The 23,523-nt window shown below is 41.2% G+C and overlaps 1 protein-coding gene across 1 annotated transcript in view; it reads right to left on the bottom strand.

The window, feature by feature from the left end:
• Positions 1-23,523, bottom strand: part of lama1 (laminin, alpha 1) — a 349,617-nt gene that overhangs the window by 276,423 nt on the left and 49,671 nt on the right. The window contains exons 2-3 of the mRNA XM_063058896.1: positions 10,756-10,926; positions 7,745-7,857 (exon numbers count right to left, since the gene is read on the bottom strand). Coding sequence (XP_062914966.1) covers positions 7,745-7,857; positions 10,756-10,926 — 284 coding nt within the window. The remainder of the gene's footprint in view (positions 1-7,744; positions 7,858-10,755; positions 10,927-23,523) is intronic.

Raw genomic sequence — 23,523 nt, forward strand, 5'->3', positions numbered from 1 at the left:
AAATGGGAGGGGGAGAGGGAGATCCGAAATAATAGGAGAAAACAGGAGGGGGAGGGATGGAGCCAAGAGCTGGACAGGTGATTGGCAAAAGGGATATGAGAGGATCATCACCCTAGCCGACTCACAGGTGAAATGTTGCCTTGTACTGCGTCTGGTGCTCCCGATGCGGCCTTCTATATATTGGTGAGACCAAACGCAGACTCAGAGACCATTCCACTGAACTCCTATGCTCTGTCCGCCAAAGAAAGCAGGATCTCCCAGTGGCCACACATTTTAATTCCACATCCCATTCCCATTCTGATATGTCTATCCATGGCCTCCTCTACTGCAAAGATGAAGCTACACTCAGGTTGGAGGATCAACACCTTATATTCCGTCTGGGTAGCCTCCAACCTGATGGCATGAACACTGACTTCTCAAACTTCCGCTAATGCCCCACCTCCCCCTCGTACCCCATCCATTATTTATTTATATACACACATTCTTTTTCTTTCTCTCACTCTCCTTTTTCTCCCTCTGTCCCTCTCACTATACCCCTTGCCCATCCTCTGGGCTTTCCTCCCTCCCCCTTTTCTTTCTCCCTAGGCCTCCTGTCCCATGATCCTCTCATATCCTCTTTTCCTATCACCTGTCCAGCTCTTGGCTCCATCTCTCCCCCTCCTGTCTTCTCCTATCATTTTGGATCTCCCCCTCCCCCTCCCACTTTCAAATCCCTTACTCACTCTTCCTTCAGTTAGTCCTGACGAAGGGTCTCGGCCTGAAACGTTGACTGTACCTCTTCCTAGAGATGCTGCCTGGCCTGCTGCGTTCACCAGCAACTTTGATGTGCATTGCTTGAAATTCCAGCATCTGCAGATTTCCTCGTGTTTGCATCTGATACCACCTATCCTTTGCCAGCCTGTCTCACCGCTCCTTCTCACTTTTACATACAGTACTGGCTTCCTTTGTTCTACACTCTCAATGCTCATGCAAGTCTTGATCCAACTCACGATGCATCCCTTCACCTCCACAATTGCTGCTCAACCCACTAAGTTCTTCCAGCAGTTTATTTTTTGTTCTATGTTGTCAATGAGGTTTGTTTTCAGGATAGAATCTATACAAATACAGTATTTCAAGATATTTGAGATCATAAGACCATAAAACATAGGAGCAGAATTAGGACATTCAACCCATCTAGTCTGTTCTGCCATTCCATCATGTCTGATTTATTATCCCTCTCAATCCCATTCTACTGCCTTCTCCCCATAATATTTGATGCTCTGAATAATCATGAACCTATCAACATTCACTTTAAATGTACGTAATGACTGTCTCCACAGCTATCTGTGTCAATGAATTCCACAGATTCACCAGCGTTTGACTAAAGAAATTCCTCCCCATCTGTGTTAGGAAGGGATGTCCTTCTATTCTGAGATTGTGCCCTCTGGTCCTGGACTCCCCCACTATAGGAAACATCCTCTCCACATCCACTCCTATTTAGGACTTTCGATATTTTATAGATTTCAATGAGAACCCCTGCCCCCCCCCCACCCCGGCATTCTTCTAAACTCTAGTGAATGTAGACCCAGAAGCTCTTCATATGTTAGCTCTTTAATTCCTGGGATAACTCTCATTAATTCCTCATTAATTCCTGGGATAACTCTCATTAGCTCTTTAATTCCTGGGATAACTCTCATTACCATTCTCTGGACCTTTTCCAATGCCAGTATATCCTTTCTTGGATCAGGTACACAAAACTGCTCACAATATTCCAAGGGCAATCTGGCCAATGCCTTACAAAGCTGGGGACAGTCATTTTAGGAATTGTAGAACATTCCCAAAATGTAACCACTCCACAATGATGTCTATACTTTTGACAGTCTACACTGTCAACTAAGAAATTAACTCTGTCTTTCCACCTTCTCTTCTTTAAGAGGCTCCTCAAACCCTCTCCATTACCTTTGTGGAACTCCTCAAACCCTCTCTGTCCATTCTCCAAACCATTGACTTTGTGAAACTCTTCAAACCCTCTCCGTCTGTTCCTCCAGACTTGGTGGAAGATACCCTTTACTGTACCCAAGTCCTACTGTCCTTCCAGCAAGCAGGAGCTGATCACAACCAATGGCTGTAGAGTGGCGCATCTCAGTGTTCAGCTCAGATTCCAGGTTGGGGAATCAAGAACTAGCACATGGTTTTAGGGTAAGAGGGGAGACAGTTAGTAAGAAACTGGAGGTGCAACTGAGGTGGAACGAGCTGCTAGAGAAAATGGTTGGGGGAGGTGTAATAACAACCTTTAAAATGAAAAAAGTTTTAGGAAGTTATAGGCCAAATATAGGCCAGTTAATTGGGACACATCTGGCCCAGTACATTTTGGCCCAATTAAGCGGCTGCCCCAATTAGCTGAAATTTCATGGAAATAGTTAAAAGGATATAAAAAAGACAAGCTACTATTTAACTGAGTAACAAATGTATTTAAATTAGAACACTATCAATACTACGACAGTACCATAGAACTGTGTATTAGTGCCTGATGTTATCAACAGAGGATCTCATCCAGTGAATGCTGCCACGTTCTTTTGATTGACTGTAAATGAACAAAATCAGTGCAAATATCTAGCGTAAGTAATGGACTATCTTCGTATAATGCTATCAATGATTGCATCCTCCAAATCTTCATTTTCAAACTGTTACATTTTCACTCCTGGCTGTTTCTGGCATCTCCAAGCCTGAATGCTTGAAACTGCGGTGAGCAAAACAGTTCTGAGTTGTCTTACTGCTTATTTCTCACCAATTATCAGTATCAAATATCACTGCAGTTTAAACACAAGCACATGTAACTATTGATAGTTAAAAAACTGTACAATATAGTGCCTAATGGCCACACAAATGCACACATCTGACGCTAATTAGAAATTGCTCAGCAACAGTCCCCTGCGCTAATTAAATAGTGTGGTGTCCCAAAAAAACAAAGGGAATCCTGGCTATTTTCTCAATTAATCTTTGTTCTTTTGGAGTTGTCCTAAATCAGCAGATGCCCAGATTGATTGATGGCCCAATTAACTGGAATGCAATACTGGGAAATGGAACTAGTTTGGATACACATCTTGCTTGGCACTGACAATTTGAACCGAAGGGCTTGTTTCAGTTCTGTATAACTCTGTGACTCTATGCACACCAAGCAGCTGGAAGCCTGGTACGGGTCTGTGCATTGGTACAGTAATGTCTGTTTTGAAACAATACGTGTCCGTGGAACACAACAAGTGGCCAGAGGATGCAAGGTTCTGTTCTACCCACACACTCCACTCAACTTAGCTACAATATCTTCCGGATAGGTGAGATTTCAGCAAGATTTCTTGCTGTTGGTGATGATTTTCATAAACAGGCTAACAGAGCAGCTGGTTCCTAATCAGCAATATCCTGTGGAGTTTAGACAGCCGTTTCAGAAGCACACCCTTTCCCCCCACCACCACCAAGGCTGGTGGAGTTTGTCTATAATCCTGTCATCTCTGTGAAGGTAGATAACGTTTCCAAACTCAATAAGAATAAAATAATTAAAAACAAATTTAAAAATCTAAGTATGAATAATAGAAAATATTAAAGAAACTAAACTTCAAACATGATATCAAGGATAATTAGAACACTCAAAACATTTAAAGGGAATTCAACATATTTAAGCATATTTGTTAATTTAAAGATTGTAAATGACCTGAAACCTCTCTATCTACCTTAATTCTCTTAATGTTTCAATATGGTCCTTCCTCCAAAACTGTTGGGCATTACTGATGAATTAGCAATAATGTGAGGACAATTTTGTATTCCAGAGGAATGAGGCACTTAATGAGTCAGATATTGTGCATGGTTTAATGACACTTGGAATGCACTACAATATATTTTTGCAACGCATGAATTAAGTATATTTTTGGAAAAGCAAAACCGGCTTTTCACTCGGGTTGCTGTAATGAAGCCTCAAAATGGCCAGGTTCCTTTACTGGTAGAAGGGAAGGGATGTTTGCAGCTTCCACTGACCAGTCATTCAAAGTCCAAAACTGTCTTACTTCAATTCAGGAGAATAAATTATACTGGAATCCTGCAACTCACTGTCACATAATGAAATTGAATGTGAGTGAGCAGGTCCTGCTGCAAAGACATCAATGACCAAAACAGGTTAAACTCATTAATCCAGATCAAAGAGATATCATTCAACTGACCAGCCTGAACAAGCCTTCCAAAGGTCACCAACAGCAGAAATGAGCGAAACCAAAATTCTACAACAATGTCCCTTTCTATATAAATGTTTCATTCCCTGTGATAGCACGCTATGAAATCCAGAGGTAGCAACCTATTGATTTTAATACATATTCAACAGTTCTTAACAAACGATAAGCTTACAATACCTGGTAATCTTCCTGCAATCAAATTGAGCAAGATTACCCCAGTTTTGAAAGTATAAAAGCAGGCACTCAGTTCACTAGTCTGCACTGAATGCTACTTTGATCAGCTTGCTGCTGGACGTCACAACCAAACACTGTTTCATTTAATAACTAAACGACTACCATGGGCACACATCAAAGCCCACAAGTAATTGGAAACGTAGCCCATCATTAACCAGGCCTTCAGGCACTCTCATCAGCTCTGTTATTTTCATAGCTAATTCAAAACCTCTTCAAGCTCTGTCTAAAGGGCCATCTCAAATTTCTGCATTAATCAAAAGATAAAGGATGTCAGATATTTCCACCAGGTCCACACACTCCAGCTTCACATAGCATATATTCAAACATCTCCAACTGAAAGCAATTTTATAATATTAAGATTCCTGGTTCTGAGTTTGAAAAACTATATTTACAGCGGTCTCTGGAGCACATTTGCTGAACAAAACAGCCAAAGGTTATGGTGAAGTCTTGATAAACGTCAGCAATGAGAATCACCATTGTGAAGCAAGACATTAGTGGGTTGGACTTCCTGTTCCAAAGGGCTGAATATAGAAAGCTAATGTCAATGGCTTGGCTTTAAAGGGAGTTTCACCATACTGGTGTCTGTTGCATGTGAAGGCCGAATTTCAAATCCAACTAACATGGGAAGTTAAATGTTGAATTGAGCTGAGTGACAATTGTTTCCTCCAGTTGGCAAATGCCGCACAGGGAGGTGGCAAAAGGGGAATTAATGGAAGAATGACGCAAAGGTTACTGTAATGGAGCCAATGCTTCAAAGTGACTAACATAGCAGCTGGGTCCAAGTGAGTTTTCCCACATTAGGGATTCACTCTTCAAAAGACAACTGAAAGTACAGGCCAATCCCAAGTAAAACGGGTTCCATTTTTACAGACCTCTGGAAGTCATTTATGTCCATAAATCAGAAAATACACACGAATTACATGATATGATAGACATATGGTACTTAATGCATGAAAAACACAGAAAACTGGTAAGAAAAAACAATTAGGAAGTGAGAAGAAAGAAGAAATTAGTTCTGCCATTGGGAGGAAAGAATGTATGTATTTATGTACTTATACTTAATACTATTATAGGAGCTTGAATGCAAGAGTGTCCATACATTGGGCACTCTTAATGTATTTACAGCCATATTTAGAAATGGAAAAAATCCTATAAGGTTGGAAGAGGTCTAATAAACTCTTTTAAAAGGAACTAACTCCAGATGATGCAGTTTCATGGGTTAAACTTCTTCTAGCTGCTCTGTAATTTCTATGATGCTCTGCAGAACCAAGGCAAGAAAGACAGGCCATGAATAGTTGATCATCCACCAACTCCAATGATAGGTGCCTTGTCCTTTACCCCTGATAACCAAGAGTGGGCTGGTGAAATTTCTTTGATGGCTTGTTTATTTGGGAGATAGGTCAACATGGCAATCAGATTGAGCACAGAATCAACACAGCCAACATAAACAGTGCCAATATTGCACAAGAAATGGAGCAGCAGTGTAACTCAGATAAAGGGCAGGGTGAGATATAGTAGACTGCCGACTATGAGGCACAGACAACAGATCTCACTCACAGCATAAGCACTGGGTTTGGGTGATAAATCACCTGTACATTTGTTCTTTTCCTACCATTAGGAAGATTCCATATGAAGAACACCATTCTTCAGATATGTTAGGAGCTACCAAAGCAAACTACATGCAACGCAGATCACCTCTTGATTCTTGCCTCATGTCACTTCAACAAAAAGTGACAAATGTGCTTAAATAACAATGCTGTCAGGCGGTGGCTATGCCGTGCCTTAAACTGTTACTGGAGAGGAAGCAGGTCGGATGATGCATTGAAATAACTGCCTGCAACAGAAGTCAAACATATATCTGGTCTAATGTTCAAGGCTTTAGCAATGTGTTGCATATTAGTATCTTGCAAACGTAATATGGAACAACGTACTTTTGAACTACAACAGTGAGCATGTGTGTTTGCCACATAATGTTGTCATACCTGGAAAGTTCAATGATTTTAAAATTAATTTTTAACTTTCTATTTTAGATAGTTTCAATTGTTCCCTTTAAATGATCCTTTTAGCCACTATGATTGTGGTGATTATCTCACTAATGTGTAGCCAGTTGTGACCCATTTCCCTGTACGTCACCTCTGTGTTTTCTAATGTTAAAAATATAACCTTGACTGTCACATACTATGAAATTAAAAAGTCCACAGTAATTCAGATACTGCTGAAGGAAGATGCCCTGACAGTGGAAAAATGAGTGATCAAGAACATATGAGAAAGGAGTAGGGACGTCCAGTTTCTCCATCATCATTGGCTAAGATCATAGCTGATTTATCCCTCAAATCCATAAATACCCTGATACACTCACAGTCAGATTCACTCTAAGTTGCATCCTATCATTCAGAGATTGATTTGTTTGTTCATTCTATGATCTTAGCTCTAAGTACAATATTGCTTTGTTCCAGAGTCACAAGGTTGTAGCCCACCATGATACCTGGGCAGCATGAATTCAAACAGCAAATCTGAATCTTGTTAGAAGAAGAGCTAATCACTGTACTGGTGAGAGGACTTTCATGAAAACTCGTCTGATCCACGAAGTTCCTCAAGGAAGGAAAGCTGACATCATCACCTTGTGACTCCAAACCCACAAATGCGTTGGCCCTCACTGGACTGTATGAGGCTGAGGGATGAACTTCAAGAATTTTATAAAGTTATGAATGGTATCGGTAAGGTTAATATTCAGAGTCTTTTTCTGTGACCAGGAAAGTCTAAAGCTAGAGGTCATAAGATGAGAAGAATTTAAAGGAGATCTGAGGTGCAAATGTTTCCACCCCAAGGGTAGTGATTATATAGAACAAACTGCCAGTGGAAGTGGTAGAGACAAATACAATTTAAAAGACATTTGGATAAGTGCATGAATGGGAAAGCAGCCAAGGGACACAGGTCTGTTGCAGGAAAATTGGATTAGCGTAGATAACCATCATGATTGGACGAGTTGAGCCAAAGGGCCTGCTTCTACACTCACAACTCCACAATTAGTAACTACCTCCTCAACCCATTGAGTACACTGGCTGGAGGAATACACCAGAACTAACATGATGATACAAGACGTGTGGAGACACAAGAGACTGCAGATGCTGGAATCCGGAGGAACACAACAAGTACTGGAGGAACTCAGCAGGTCTGGCACCATCTGAAATGGATCTGAATAAATGATGGATCTCAACCTAAAGTCTCAATTGTCCTTTTCTCTCCGCAGATGATGCTTAATCCGCTAATGTCCTTGAGGACATGTAAAGGTTTCTTTCCTGATTTCTCCTTACCTGTCTCAGGTCCAGAGTAATCGTCACCCAGTGGAATTGTCTGCCATTCTGAATACTCGGACTCTGCCACCAATTGTTGGTTCCATCAATAGCGCTCTGTATTGGATGTCGCTCTATAGGTACATTCACAAAGAGAGAGGAGTTTTATTATTCTTGAATCTTGCTATACTTTCAGACTGTAGTTGCCCCTTCTCCATTTGTGTAGTTCACTCCAGTTGAGGAAGACACAGGAATAGGGATAGGAAAGGTTTAGAAGGATATGGGCCAAATGCAAATGGGATCTACTCAGCAAGACAAGTTAGGGTTGGAGGGCCTATTTCTAAGTTGTATAACTTCATTACTGTAACTCTAAGTTGACAGTGTGCTGATAAGGTCAAGAACATTCACAAATAGATGGAATGTGGAGGAGAGCTGATGGTACAATCTATCAGGACTCATTTGCTTCAGGATCTCCACATGACTTAGTCATTCTAAATGATCAAGCTTCATTTTACATACCCCACCAACTGAAACAAGAGGAAGAGGATTGGTCAGTTGCTGGTACCAAGGGATTAAACAGCACAGACCACCACATCAACAAAGAAATTATAGGCTAGCGAGCCTGACAACAGTTGTAAAAAAGTTACTGGAAGTAATTCTAAGGGATTGGATATACAAGTATTTGGATACACATGGACTGATTACGGATAGTCAACTTGGCTTCATGCACGGTAGGTCATGTCTAACCAATCTTAGAGAGATTTTTGAGGAAGTTATCAGGGAAGTAGATGAAGGTAAGGCAGTAGACGTTGTCTACATGGACTTTATCAAGGCATTTGACAAGGTCCCGCATGGGAGGCTGGTCAAAAAGGTTCAGACACTCGACATTCAAGATGAGGTAGTAAATAAGATTTGACACTGGCTTTGTGTGAGATGCCAGTGAGTGGTAGTAGATAGTTGCCTCTCTGTCTGGAGGCCTGGATCAGTGCTGGGTTCTCTGTTGTTTGTCATCTATATCAATGATCTGGATGATAATGTGCTTAACTGGATCAGCAGTTACGGATGACACCAAGATTGGGGGTGTAGCGGACAGGGAGGTTATCCTGGCTTGCAGAAGGATCCACATCAGCTGGAAAAATGGGCTGAAAAATGGCAGAAAGAAATTAAGGCAGACAAGTGTGAGGTTTTGCAGTTCAGCAGGACCAACCAGGGTTGGTCTTGTACAGTAGGACACTGAGAAGTGTGGTAAAACAAAGAGATCTGGGAATACAACTCCATAATTCGTTAAAAGTGGCATCATGATAGGGTCATAAAGAAAGCTTTTGGCACACTGGCCTTCATAAATCAGTGCATTAGGATGTTATGTTGAAGTTATACAAGATGTTGGTGAGACCTAGTTTGGAATACTGAGTGCAGCTTCGGTCACCTACCTATAGGAAAGATGTAAAGAAGGATGAAAAAGTAACAGAGAAAATCTACAAGGATGTTACCAGGTCTAAAGGACCTGAGTTATAAGGAAATATTAAGTAGGTTAGAACTGTATTCCTTAGAATGCAGAAGATTGAGAGGAGATTTGATGGAAGTGTACAAAATTATGAGGGGTATAGATAGGGTAAGTGCAAGCAGGCTTTTTCCACTGAGGTTGGGTGGGACTATAACCAGAGGTTAAGGGTGAGAGGTACAAACTTTGTAAAAAGTTTAAGTGGAACTTGAGGGGAAACCTCTTCACTCCAGAGTGTGGAATGATTTGCCAGCACAAGTGGCACATGTGAGCTTGATTTCAACACTAAAGAGAAGTTTAGCTAGGTACATGGATAGCAGGGGTATGGAGGCTATGGTCCCGTCAGATTGACTACATCCAACAATCAGCACCCACTATACTTACAGCACCGATCGACATAATACTGCAGCCTGTGCCTAGTTGCACTTTCCCCAACATCACCCCACCCACAATAACACTTCTTCCCCAAACCTTTTCTGCCCTCAGATCTGGAGAATAATCTTAATGAAGCCTGCTGTTGGTTTCTCCCCTGCACTGACTGAGTAAAGGAATTAAATGCACCAGAATCTCTCTAGTTTCTGGCTTCACTGACTACTTTGGCCTCCCTCTCCAGGGCTTCTGTTTTGGAACCTGTATCTGTCTGCATCTGCTGTATTTGGCTCAATACCTCCATAGACCGTCCTGGTTTCCTGCTCTGCTTTCCTTTCTCTGGAACGAGTTTCACATTGGCTGAGGGAATTCAAGAAGAAACTTGGATCTGGTTTTGGACCAAAAATATACCAGGAATGAATCCATTTCCAAAGATCAAACTTAAGAAAAGACAGTAAAGACTTCAGTTCCTTGACTCTCAGCAACAGCTTCAGTCCTCAGCACTACTGGCTACTACCTGGCTAGCAGTGGGTCCGTAGGCACCTTATTCTACAACTACCCTCTTGTTTTCTTTCTGCTTCCTAGCTGAAGGCCCAGCCAGGAGGAAGGGCTGTCAAGGGAGTACACACAGGATGTGCAAATCTATCAAGGCATTAAAATCCCAGGATCCATTCCACACACACCTCATGTAACGAGATAACACTTTAATAAACTTTGAGAAGAAGAGCTGTGCAGGCCACTGTGAACTGTGTCCTCTTTAAAAGAGTTTTTGATGAAATAGCTAGAATCTCCACCCACAGCTGGCTTGAGGGAAAGGGTTAGAATGACAAGTATCCATAATATTGTTGGATTAGAGTAGTTCTTCGAAAATTACTTCATGTCCATTTCCTAATGAATGTTGGTGTGCATAATCACAGAAAGGTCATTTTTCTCCCCCCATTTTCATGAGCAATGTAGGCTCAGCATTGGGAATTGTAACTCTCAGCCATTTTCCCCAACCTAACAAGATTATTATTTAAGGAAGAGAATTCAATAATCAAAACCAGATCCTACTAAGAATAGAAACTTTTGTAACTATATGCAGGATGTCAATTCCTATTTAGCAGTGCAGGAATCAGCACTACACCGAGTTAGGTACACGAATCACCACAAATACACATACCTTTGGGATTTGCACTGTTCTGGTCACAAATACGACACTGTGGGTTACGTATAGGCCGCCCGGGGACATGCTCCACCAGTTTGCAGTACATCTCAGGGCCATGTTCACCACAGGTTGCATTAGTGGAGATGATAGCATTGCTGGCCAGATTCAGGATGGCTGGAAAAAGACCTGATGAAGACAAAACAGATAAGGTTGGGACCCAAATCATCAAACAATATCAAATTTCATCCACAATCTAAAATGATCTAAAGCATGCTTTATAGAAGTAAAAACCAGGTGTATTGGAACTCTTCAAGATATTTTTAGAAATCATAAAACATTTGAGTGTGTTTAAAATGTTAACAACATTTACATGTTGGAAAAGCAAAGAAAAATGAACATGCTGAAGGTCTGTAATCAAACTGAATCAAAACCAGATCCAATTCAGAATAGAGAGCCTTGCAACTATATGCAGAATGTAGATCCTTCTTTACTCAGTAGGTCATGCAGCATTGGTGGAGAGGAAACCATTGGTTTTATAGATCAAATGTCCTCTCATTGTTCGTAAACATTGCTGCATGTAGTAACTATGGGTCCATGCCCAGTTCTTGTGACTGCGATGATAGTATCAGCTACAGGTCACTTTGTACAGAAGATTATGGGTTTATATCCTATTCTCGTACAGGAGGGCTGTACAACTATTGAGATCGCCTTTAAATTAAAGCCTCTCATAATGACATAAAATACCCTGTGCCTGCGGGTTAATACAAGAATTACCCTGTGGCCTTTGCTAATGATGATCCTTCAATCAATACTACTGAAGCACTTAATTAGCTCACAGTGAATGCTTCCAATGTGTTCAATATTACATGGAATTGCCCGAAGGAGATGTGAAATATCCTATATTATTGAAAGAATCAGAGAATCATTATGACACTACAAGAGACTATTTAACCTATAAAATCTGTGATGGCTGCTAAGAGATGAATCACATCAATCCCATCTCCCCCGCTCTTCTCATAGCTCTTAAAATTATTTTTCATTTAAATTTTATTTAGTTCACTTTTGAATGTCCTATATGACTCTGTCTGATTTCAGATCATAACAGTTATCTGTATAGAAGGCTATACAGAAGTTTATTACGGCTATCTAAACCAAAAAGTTACAAGTCCTCCAGGAAATCAAACACTTTCTTAGCCATCAGATTACATTTTGTAACACAATCTTCCAGTGTTTTTCTTATATTTTACAGAAATAGTTAATAATGAAGGTTTGAAGAAAAAACTCAAATGGAGTGGTTCATTGACTGTGCAATGTTCTGAGGCCTTCATCAGTCAGTGTTGATCGTGGATATTGCGTCTCAGCTGTCTGGATATGCAAGCTTGGGCAGTAGTATATGGAGAGCAAGCTGTTGCCCACGTAGCAAGCTCCCCCTCTCCACGTATCTGATGATCTCAAAAGGAACAGCAGAAACTGATTCAGTTTGGTATCAGCAGCATCGCAGGAGCTGCCAGTCATCATTGAACTCAATGCCCTAGGGGCTGCAGCTTCCGGATTTTTCCCTTGAGGTTCAATCCCGAAGCCTTCCCTATCAGTGGGTATAGCCACAAGGCAGCAGAGGTCTGACCTCAAAGTCTTCCTTCTCCTAGATGAGCTGCCAACCATGGCTGACGAGCCCCATCTGCCCGAAGCCACTGGTTTTAAGGCACCAGTAACTTTTTCCCCTTCTCCAATCAGTAGAAACTGTTCCGCTGTGCTTAGTAGCTAAGCCACTCATGAAGGTGTTCCACCAAACTGATACCCAATAAGAATAACCATGACGGGTGGATGCTGCAACTACTTGGTTTTACTTGAACAAATGGACCCAGCCTCGGTAGTTCCTCCGAGACTCACTTTATTGTTAATACAGAGAAGAAAATAGAGAGTTGTGAGAAATGCTTTATATTGTACACTACCTACACCACTAATAGGTACGGCTAACTTAAGCAACCCCTAGTAGTCTACTCCGCTGAGTATAGTCTGTGTGGTCCCTGAAGCAGTCGATTGACTGTGGCCTGGCTAGGGTGGAGGTCCTTGGCGCCTGTTCAGCTGCTCCGCCCGGAGGTGGGACCCAGGCGAGTGGTCTGCGCAAGAAAGAATTTTCCCACCTTTATGGCGCTATTGCCACTTCCCAGTCCAGCTGAGAGGGGCTAGGCGTCCAATCCGACGCTTACACGACCCTAACTTGGGCCAATCCAAGTGCTGGCCATGTATTAAGCCAACATACATCCTCCATACCTGCAATTACCACGTTTGGGTGACCTGTAACAACCGACCTTTGACCCCTCAGGGACAATGCATCCTATTAATCTTAAAAACAATGTTAAAAAAAAATTCTTTAGAGACAAGGTGATTAATTACTTTTACACAAATCAGCACTTTTAGCTTGCTCTCAGGCACGTTATCCAGTAGACCAGGGTCACATATGGTTCTCCCCTTATCTAGTATCAAGGGTCAATCTGCCCAACAACATAACAGGCCCACAAATTCCTAATTGTTAACCATTTCCCTGCCGTGCCAATTTTCATACCTACACACCTACCTATACACCACACACTTACCTATACAGAAGGCCAGGAGCTGGACTTGGTTGTCAGAGGCTATTTGAGGTACATGCCATTGGGAGTACCTAGTAAGTGATGGGAGGTTATTCCTATTACCACCTCCGGCTGTAACAACCAATGTTACCTGCTATGTATAGATGAGCAAGAGTTCAGCAAGCATGCTTTCCAGATAAATTAGGGGACATTTTGCTTCACTGATGTGAGAGTCTATGTTTGCATTTCGCTTTGGCACGTAGAGGAAATTTGGTTCAGCAAAAGTGTGCCTGCTGGCTTGCCTTAGTGGAAGAAAGGATGGGTTCAAATTCCCTATTCAGCTAATAATCTGATTTTATACTTCAGAGAGGGAACATGCACCAAGTTATCCATCGCTAGGTAAGACAATAAGAGGGATTTTGCCTCTCCAAAAGTCTGATAATAGTCAATTATTGATGATTAAGTTAGAGTGTTAATCAGGGCATTAGGGGTTTATGTCACAAATGTACAATAGTCATGTAGCCTTTACATATGGAGTGGACAAACCAAATTAGAAGAAATAATAGTAAGTGAATTCTAAAAATGACCAACAGATAGTTTTCCAGAGCAGTATCCTGAAGAACTAACAAGAGAATAGGCTATTTAGATCTTGCATTATTACATGTGAAAGAGTTAATTATTAATCTGGTAGTTAAGGGGCTAAGGGAAGAGTGATCATAATTGAGAATTTTCTAAAAAAAAATTGATCTTGTTCAACCTGAAACCAAGGACTTCAATCTAAACAAAGTTGACTCCGGGCTATTGGGAGATCTAATAATAATTAAGCCATGGCATATATTGTTTGATGGCATAAAAAGCAGTAAACAAAGCAGCAAGCTTGATGACAGAGAAACTTACAGATTTCAGCAAAGAGAAACAAAAAATTGACAGAAGGTAAGGGAATATGATAATATTCTTGATAAACTTAACAAGAGATTATAAAAAAAATTAGAGATATTATAAGTAAAAGAGAAAGTAGAAGCACACTATATAGGGAGAGAGTAAGCCAGGAACTACAGAATAATTAGCCTGTCTCACCTCACTTTCCCCACCTGGTTCCACCTGCCCATCATCTTATCATCCCCTGAACAGTGGATGCCCCTATCTTTGTGTAACATGCTATAAGATTTCGCTATTAATGCAATAGGCTCTCTGTAATGTTTCACTGCTAAGGTAATGGTTCTCTGTAGCAGCAATGTTTGGGTTATGACTAGAGATAACGGGGGCTTTGGAATGTATGCTAGCCAATAGGAAGCATGTTGTTCTTTCTTGTGGGTCTGGAAGCAGGGATTTGGCGTTCTTTTGTTGGTGAGAGATGAAGAAGGAAGATGTGAACGGAGAGAGTTGGTAGGCCGCCGGATGGAGTGGTCTAGGAGCGAGGGTCTAAAGGTCAACGACACTCGGAGGGGGTCGATGGAGGAATGACAGGACGTGTCTGTGAGCTCCAATGTGCACATTAGACTGTTTCATTAAAATGGGCCCTTTTTCTTTTTATTTTCTTTACTAACCCTATAGTCAGAGTAAGATTTATAAAGTTTAATCATTAAATTGCGTATGGTGTACTGTCTGATATTTTGCAGTTCAGATTTGTAACTGGGCAACACATCATGCAGCATCCACATAAACGAGATTTTTCGGTTTGGCTGGGCCAGAAGTGTCTTCTCCTAGACAAACGCATGATGGCCAAACCTGAGGGTTACATTTGTTTCGTGGCTATCTGGAGAAGACAATTTTCAGAATTGTATACAGCTAAATGCTTTGGTAATAAATGAACCTTTGAATCTTTCTGAACTTTGATCAACTACCAGCCTCTATTCCTCACCTCCTGCTCCACCTAGTTTCATTTGCCTGCCTTCCCCAGCCCTGCCCCACCTCCCAATGAACAGCTATACATGTTGGCAATTTCCCCTGTTCTCTCTCACTCCTGATGCAGGGTCTCAACTTAATGAGATTTTTCAGGCTTCTGTTTTTGTTTTGAAATTTCAACAAACTGGTCATTGTTCATAGGTTATAACCAAAGCATAATGCACCAATCTTCATCTAAAGTAGCTGTGCACAACAATGAATTGATAAAAACTGACTACAATATTAATTCTCTGCCGGTCCCTATTTTTGACACATTATAGCATGTGCTTAAACTTAAGTTGAATAGCTGTGAACTACAGAGATGAATGGTTACTCCCTTGACAGCCTCCATCAAAAAGGAAGGTTTGCTGGAATGTGACACATCACTACATGACAAAGAAGGATCCAAGTCCTCCTGTAAACAGAGACAGAGAGATCACTAATGAACAAGCACCATCCTGCAGCTGGGCTCAGCTCGCAAGGTAACACTGTCACCATGCTGGTTGCTTAAGGAATTTATGACAATTCACGAGAAACAGAGTTAGTAACTGCTTCAATGCAAACCCTAAGTGAACAAAATTAAATGCAAAAATGCACACAAGGCACACTCTCCTTTTTAAAAAAAGTTATATCACTACAATTGTTTTAACTAAGAAACTACACTTCCATTTTAACTAGGTAAATATATTGTCCCCAAAGCATTCAGCTGCTTTATGTGCTTTTATCTAATGTTACGACCTGACAACACCACATGTACAATATCCTGTTGAAACCTGTGGAATGAATATGCCTTACACAGGGACTAAATTTTTCAGGTTTCTTTTGGTTCACTTCAAGGCCATTTTTTTCTTTTATTATTGTTGTATTCAAAGTACATTCCTTCTCAAAGAACCTAAATTAAACAACCTTGAGATTCGTTTGCTTACAGGCAGTCACAAAGCAAGGAACCCAAAAGACCCCAATAAAACAATAAAGACCAACCTCCAACACGTACAGAGAAAGAAAGAGAAAAACAAATCATGCAAACAATAGAAGCCACCAACAACGGCATTCCAAAACAAATTGAGTCCTTCGATCCAATTCCCTGCAGCACCAGAGTAGACCGAAAGCCTTGGTATTCAGTTCATCACATCATCAAGGCATATCACAGTGAAGCTCAGAGAAACGAAGCACAGCAGGCAGGGGCAGTCTCACAGTCTTAGTGTTGTGGCGAGGCGCCCCCAGAAAACCTGGGCCAGCATTTAAATTGTCCGAACACGGTTTACCGGGAACCAGATCCCACCACAGCGAATCGGGCCGGGCCTAGATTTCGCTGCTGAAGAAGACATTCTCCACCTCTCCAAGTCAGCTCAGCCACCCAGAGCAATCCAACCTCACCCAACTCTCGACACCTCGTCCTTCCAGTCTATATAGGCTGGCATTTGGATTGTCCCTCACATTAGGACCCGGGTCTTGCTGCAGCGAATTGCTCTGGGCAAGGGACAAGCCACCCAGTGATTCGCTTTGGACCTGGATTTCGCTGCCGAAGGAGCCATTCTCAACCTCTCCAAATCAGCTCGACACTTAAGTGATCCATCCTTACACCCAGGCCAGCTGGACAGGAATCAGAACTCCTCTGTCCCACCATATTCCTGCTGAACTGTCCACTCCAATCAGCATGGCTCCAACTCCAAATGCATCGATATTGCAGTGGATCAGCAGGGCACAACTCGTGAATTTGCTTTGCTTTCGCTTGCCCCTTCGTTGTTTGCAGTGATGGTTCCCCATAATTCACCTCAAAAGTGTTATTAGTAATGTTTTTAATCAAATTTCTTGGAAAAAGTTGGATATATCCAGTTATTAAAAGTACTTTTCAACAAATTCATAAACATATGGTTCTGATAATGAATTGCAACTAATGTTGCAGTGGAATACGAATTGGAATGGATTTATTATTGCCATATGTACTGAGGTAAAGTGAAAAAACTTGATTTGCATACTGTTCATACAGATCAATTACTTCAACAGCGTGTTGAGTTAGAACAAGATAAAACAACAGGATACAGAGTGAAGTACAACAGTTACAGAGAATGTGCAGTGCAGATAAATAATGAGGTGCAAGATCAGCACAGTGAGGTAGATTGTTAGGTCAAAAGTCTGTTTTATTGTACAAGAGACATCCATACAATGGGGGGGGGGGGGGGTGTTGTAAAAGCTGTCTCTGAGCCTGCAGTCTGGTGCTTTCAGACTTTTGTACCTTCTGCCCGATGGGAGGGGGGAGGGGGGAGAACGTCCAGGGTAGGTGGGGCCTCCATTATGCTGGCAGGTTTACTACAGCAGAGGTACAGGCAGAGTCCACAGAGGGAAGGCTGGTTCCTGTGATGTGCTGAGCTGTGTCCACAACTCTCTTCAGTTTACAGTGGTCACTGACAGTCACAATACACAGCTGTGATGCAACCAGACAGGAAGCTTAATGGTAAGGATCAATTAAAACTTGCCAAAATCCTCTAGCCTCCTACAGAGATAGAAGCAATAAACAGTTGTTTTTGTCAAACCCACATTTATTTGTCCTGTTTCTACCACTCTCTGCCCCAATGGCATTACAAGTCACGTCACTGACCAATGCATCTTATTCTATATCCACAATCAAATGGGATCATTCGGTGGTTTATCTGCAGTATCCACATTATAAATGTCCCGTTCTTAAAGCATTATCTAGTACAGGACCAGTTTCATCAGTGTAAATATCACTATAACTTAAACTCTGTCTATACACATGTCTTGGAGTATTAATGGTAAAAAAAACAGGAAAGAAATTGTATAATTTATTAGAGTATTAATATGTTGTCCATATTTTGTCCGTCTGGAAACTTGGATGCAATAAATCCGTTCACTCAGAATTGACTGGGTCTGCACAACAGGTGAACATTCACATTCTTATTCTAAACTGGAAACACCGAGAACCAATAGCATCAATTCTTTCCTGTTCCCAGCAACTCAGTCCCCAGTCATACTCACACTTCTATCGCAGACAACAAAGGGGTCTGTAATGTCAAGTGCTTAAACAACAACTCCATTCACAACTCTGTTCAAGCCTGATCGAATGAATGGAGTGGAAAGTAGAGAAAAAAAGATCACAGTCCTGTATAGCACAAGAAACTATATTCATAATGGGATCACTGTGGTGGCCAGTGCGATCATGTTTGCTGTTGTGTGCTGGGGCAGCAGGCTGAGGGTAGCAGACACCAACAGAATCAACAAACTCATTCATAAGGCCCGTGATGTTGTGGGGATGGAACTGGACTTTCTCACGGTGGTGTCTGAAAAGAGGGTGCTGTCCAATTTGCATGCCATCTTGGACAATGTCTCCCATCGACTACATAATGTACTGGTTGGGCATAGGAGTACATTCAGCCAGAGACTCATTCCGCCGAGATGCAACACTGAGCGTCATAGGAAGTCATTCCTACCTGTGGCTATCAAACTTTACAACTCCTCCCTTGGAGGGTCAGACACCCTGAGCCAATAGACTGGTCCTGGACTTATTTCCATCTGGCATAATTTACATATTATTATTTAATTATTTGTGGTTTTATATTGCTATATTTATACTCTATTCTTGGTTGGTGCAAATGTAACGAAACTCATTTTCCCTCGGGATCAATAAAGTATGTCTGTTTGTCTGTCATTTTGTGCGGATGTAGAATCCGGTGAAATGTTGCTTATAAATCTTTGAGCTATGGATTTCTGAATTTTGCTCTGTAGATCTTGGGTGGTCAGAGATACCACCAAGGAAAGTCTATTAAAAGTGAAATATTCCTCAAATACTGTAGTATTGAAACTGGAATTGGTTTATTATTGCCAAATACTGAGGCACAGTGAAAAGTACACCTTACATACTGGGTTCATATAGATCAAATCATTACATAGTGCATTGTACTCAGAGAGGTATGGGTGGCATTGTAAAAGAAACATGGAAAGTTAAGAGTGGCAGTCCGGCAACTAATTGAAAAGACGAATGAAATGCTGGCCTTTCATTCAAAGGAGATGGGGGACAAACATAGGAAAGGCTTGTTATAGCTGGAGTCATAATGAGATACAGCACGGGAAAAAACTTTTCGGCCCAAGTCCATGTCTATCAACCATCTATTAGTGCTAATCCTTAATTAGGCGCCACGGTAGCATAATGGTTAACACAATGCTTTACAGTACTAGTGACCTGGGTTCAATCCTCATCACTGTCTGGAAGGAGTTTGTATGTTCACTCCAGGACTGCATGGGTTTCCTCCAGGTGCTCCAGTTTCCTCCCACAGTCCAAAGATGTACTGGTTGGCCATGATAAATTCTCCTGTGATTAGGCTAGGGTTAAATCGGGGGTTGCTGGGTGGCACAGCTCAAAGTGCTGGAAGGGCCTATACCACACTGTATCTCAGTAAATAAATACGTTACTTTACTTTATTTGTCGCCAAACAATTGATACTAGAATGTACAATCATCAGAGCAATACTTGATTCTGCGCTTCCTGCTCCCTGGATTACAAATCAATAGTAAATATAAAAAATTTAAATTATATATTATAAATAGAAAATAGAAAAATGGAAAGTAAGGTAGTGCAAAAACACCGAGATGCAGGTCCAGATAGTTGGAGGGTACGGCCCAGATCCGGCTCAAGATCCGTTCAGCAGTCTTATCACAGTTGGAAAGAAGCTGTTCCCAAATCTGGCCGTACAAGTCTTCAAGCTCCTGAGCCTTCTGCCGGAGGGGAGAGGGACAAAACGTGTGTTGGCTGGGTGGGTCGTGTCCTTGATTATCCTGGCAGCACTGTTCCAACAGCGTGCAGTGTAAAGTGAGTCCAAGGACAGAAGATTGGTTTGTGTGATGTGCTGCCATGTTCACGATCTTCTGCAGCCTCATCCGGTCTTGGACAGGACAACTTCCATACCAGGTTGTAATGCACCCTAGAAGAATGCTTTCTACAATGCATCTATAAAAATTAGTGAGAGTTTTAGGGGACAGGCCAAATTTCTTTAGTTTTCTCAGGAAGTAAAGGTGCTGGTGGGCCTTCTTGGCAGTGGACTCTGCTTGGTTTGACCAAATCAGGTCATTTGTGATATTGACCCCAAGGAACTTAAAGCTTTTGACCTGTTCCACTTGCGCACCACCGATGTAAATTGGGTCCTGCGGTCCGCTACTCCTTCTGAAGTCAACAACCAATTCCTTCGTCTTGCTGACGTTGAGGGATAGGTTATTGTCTTCGCACCATGCTACCAGGTTCTTAATTTCCTCTCTGTATTCAAACTCATCATTACCCGAGATACGGCCTACAATTGTTGTGTCATCAGCAAACTTATATATTGAGTTCGATGGAAACTTGGCTACACAATCATGGGTGTACAGTGAGTACAGCAGGGGGCTGAGTACACAGCCTTGTGTGGCACCGGTGCTCAGAGTGATTGTAGAGGAGAGCTTATCCCCTATTTTTACAGCCTGGGTCCTGTCTGTGAGGAAGATGAAGATCCAGCTGCAGATCTGAGTGCTAAGGCCCAGGTTCCAGAGCTTAGGAATCATTTTTTTTGGAATGATGGTATTAAAGGTAGAGCTGTAGTCAATGCAAAGGAGCCTTATGTATGTGTCTTTATTCTCCAGGTGTTCTAAGGAGGAATGTAGGGCCAGAGAGATGGCATCTGCCGTTGACCTGTTGCTCCGGTAGGCAAATTGCAAAGCATCGAGGTTGACCAGTAGGTTGTGGTTGATGTGTGCCATAACCAATCTCTTGAAGCACTTCATAGCAATTGATGTCAGAGCTACAGGTCAATTGTCATTCAGGCATGCCGCCTTGCTCTTCTTCGGCATTGGGATTATCGTTGCCTTCTTAAAACACGAGGGGATCTTAGACTGAAGCAAGGAACAGTTGAAGATGTCAGCAAACACTCCAGCTAGCTCACTTGCACAGGCCCGGAGAACTTGTCCTGGGACACCATCTGGGCCCGTCACCTTCCTTTGATTTATCTTCAGGAAGGGCTTTCTAATGTCCTCCTCGGTGACGATGAATCTCGATGCCACCAGGTCCGGTTCATCCAGAGGGAGCGGGACGCTCCTCTTGTGTTCGAATCTATGCCATGTGAAAACCCACACATACTTCACTCTTGGTCAGGAATGAATCCAGATCTCTGGCACTGTGAGGCAGCAGCTCTACCGGCTACATCTCCATGCTGCTTATATGGTTTTTGGTGAAATCATACCTGGACTACAGTGTATTCTCTTTTTTTTTTATTTAGAATTTTTTTTTTTAATTTTATTTTTATTTGGATAAGGAATTCACAATTATCATGTACTTTTTTCACACGTATAACCTTCTCCATTTTTTTATATGTATAAAACTACAATTATTTATACATTCTTAAGTACACATTGAGATGATATAAAAGGAAAATAAACATTTAAATAGATAATTATGTACTGTGGTAAATCTAACGTATTAGGCTAAGTAATGAAATTAGTTGTTAAGAAAAATGGTAATAATAGTTTCCATACAACCCTTCTGGACCATTTCCACTGGTCCAAAATGTTGCATACAAGCCTATATACCAACCATTGTAGGTGTTTATATCCCAATTTGTTCGTGCTTGTTCCTGCCCGCAGACATAATTATCCAATCCCTATGTACTTATTTACTTAATTTTTTCATTTTTTTTTATCCCTTTCCCAAATCTTTCCCTTTACTTGTGTTAATTCTCTATTTTAAAAAAAAAACAAACATTTAGACTAGGGGTGCTTACGTTAGCAATATTACTGTGTTGATGAGAAGAGCAATATAAATCATTAGGAGAGTCATCTAAAGTCTGCTCGCATTGGGGTTATATATTCAATCCATTTATTCCAGATTTGATAAAATGTTTCTTTTTGAGTTCTCAGGGAGTAAGTCAACTTTTCCATTTTAAATATTTCCAAGATAATTTCGTACCAACCTTCTAATGTAGGTGGTATTGGATTTAGCCATTTTCTAGTGATTGATTTCTTACTTGCCGCTAAGAGGGCCTGCAGCAACTTTATATCTTCCTTCTGTTCAAGGAACAATACATGCCCCAAATAGAGCGTCTCAAAGTTCAGAGGTATCTGGGACCTAAGTACCTTGACTAATGTTCTATGAATACCTTCCCAAAATAGACTTAATTTAGGGCAATCCCAGAAAATATGAAAATGATTTGCCTCCTTGGAGCCACACCTTCTCCAACACATCACATTTGTATCTTTATATTTTTCCTGATATGGGGTCTTGAAGTATCTTATAATGTTTTTCCAACAATGTTCTCTCCAAGTCAAAGAATTAGTCGAGGACCATTGAAAGCTGCAGATTTTCCCCCAAGCCTCCTCTGAAAGTACCAACCCCGCTTCTTTCTCCCACTTCTCTTTAATATACAGTGTATTAACATTTTTAGCATGGGAGAGTGCATTATATAGGCGAGAAACTGATTTACTAGGTATTGAACTGCAAGCCGAATTCAGAATCTTGAAAAATTCTAATTCTACTGTTGATAGGTCTGTATATCTACAACTCTGGTTAACATAGTTTCGTATTTGAAGGTACCTAAAAAAGTCATTATGTTCTAGGCCATGTTTGTCCTGCAGGATTTGGAAACTTTGTAATACTCTTTTATCTATAAATGAGAGGTAGGTTGTAAGACCTTTCTTTATCCATAGCTCAAATCTTTTATCTCCTCTGTTGGGAAGGAATTCGGTATCATATGCACACCATCTAAAGAGTTTTAACATGTTATTAATTCCACATGAATTAACCACCTTCTGCCATACTTTTAATGTAAGATTTATCCAAGCATTATTAAATTTTTCCAACTGGGCCATCAATCCTTTGTCAGCTATTGAGGCCCGAAGAGGAAAACTGTCAACTAATCCAAATTCTATTTCCTTCCATCTAGCCTTATATTCCCTATTACACCAATATAACAGAGGGGTTATCTGTGAGGCATAAAAATAATTTCTCAGGCAAGGAAGAACCATACCTCCTCCTTCCTTCCCTAACTGTAAGGTGTTTTATCGAATTCTAGGTTTCCTTCCTTGCCAAATGAAGCGGGAAATCCATTTGTCCCATTCCCTGAATTGATTATCATCCACCTCCACTGGTAAAGTACGGAAAAGATATAATAACCGAGGAAGAATATTCATTTTTATAGTATTTATCCTTGAATTTAAACTTAAAAAGGGGATAAGATTCCATCTATGCATATCTGCTTTCATCTCTGAGATTAATGGCCCATAATTTACCTGTGACAGTGTTGAAAGATCCTTCGGCAGGGTTATTCCTAAATATTTTAATGATTTAGCTTCC

The sequence above is a fragment of the Mobula hypostoma genome, chromosome 1 (genome assembly GCF_963921235.1).
Source record: "Mobula hypostoma chromosome 1, sMobHyp1.1, whole genome shotgun sequence".
In the NCBI taxonomy this organism is placed as follows: Eukaryota; Metazoa; Chordata; class Chondrichthyes; order Myliobatiformes; family Myliobatidae; genus Mobula; species Mobula hypostoma.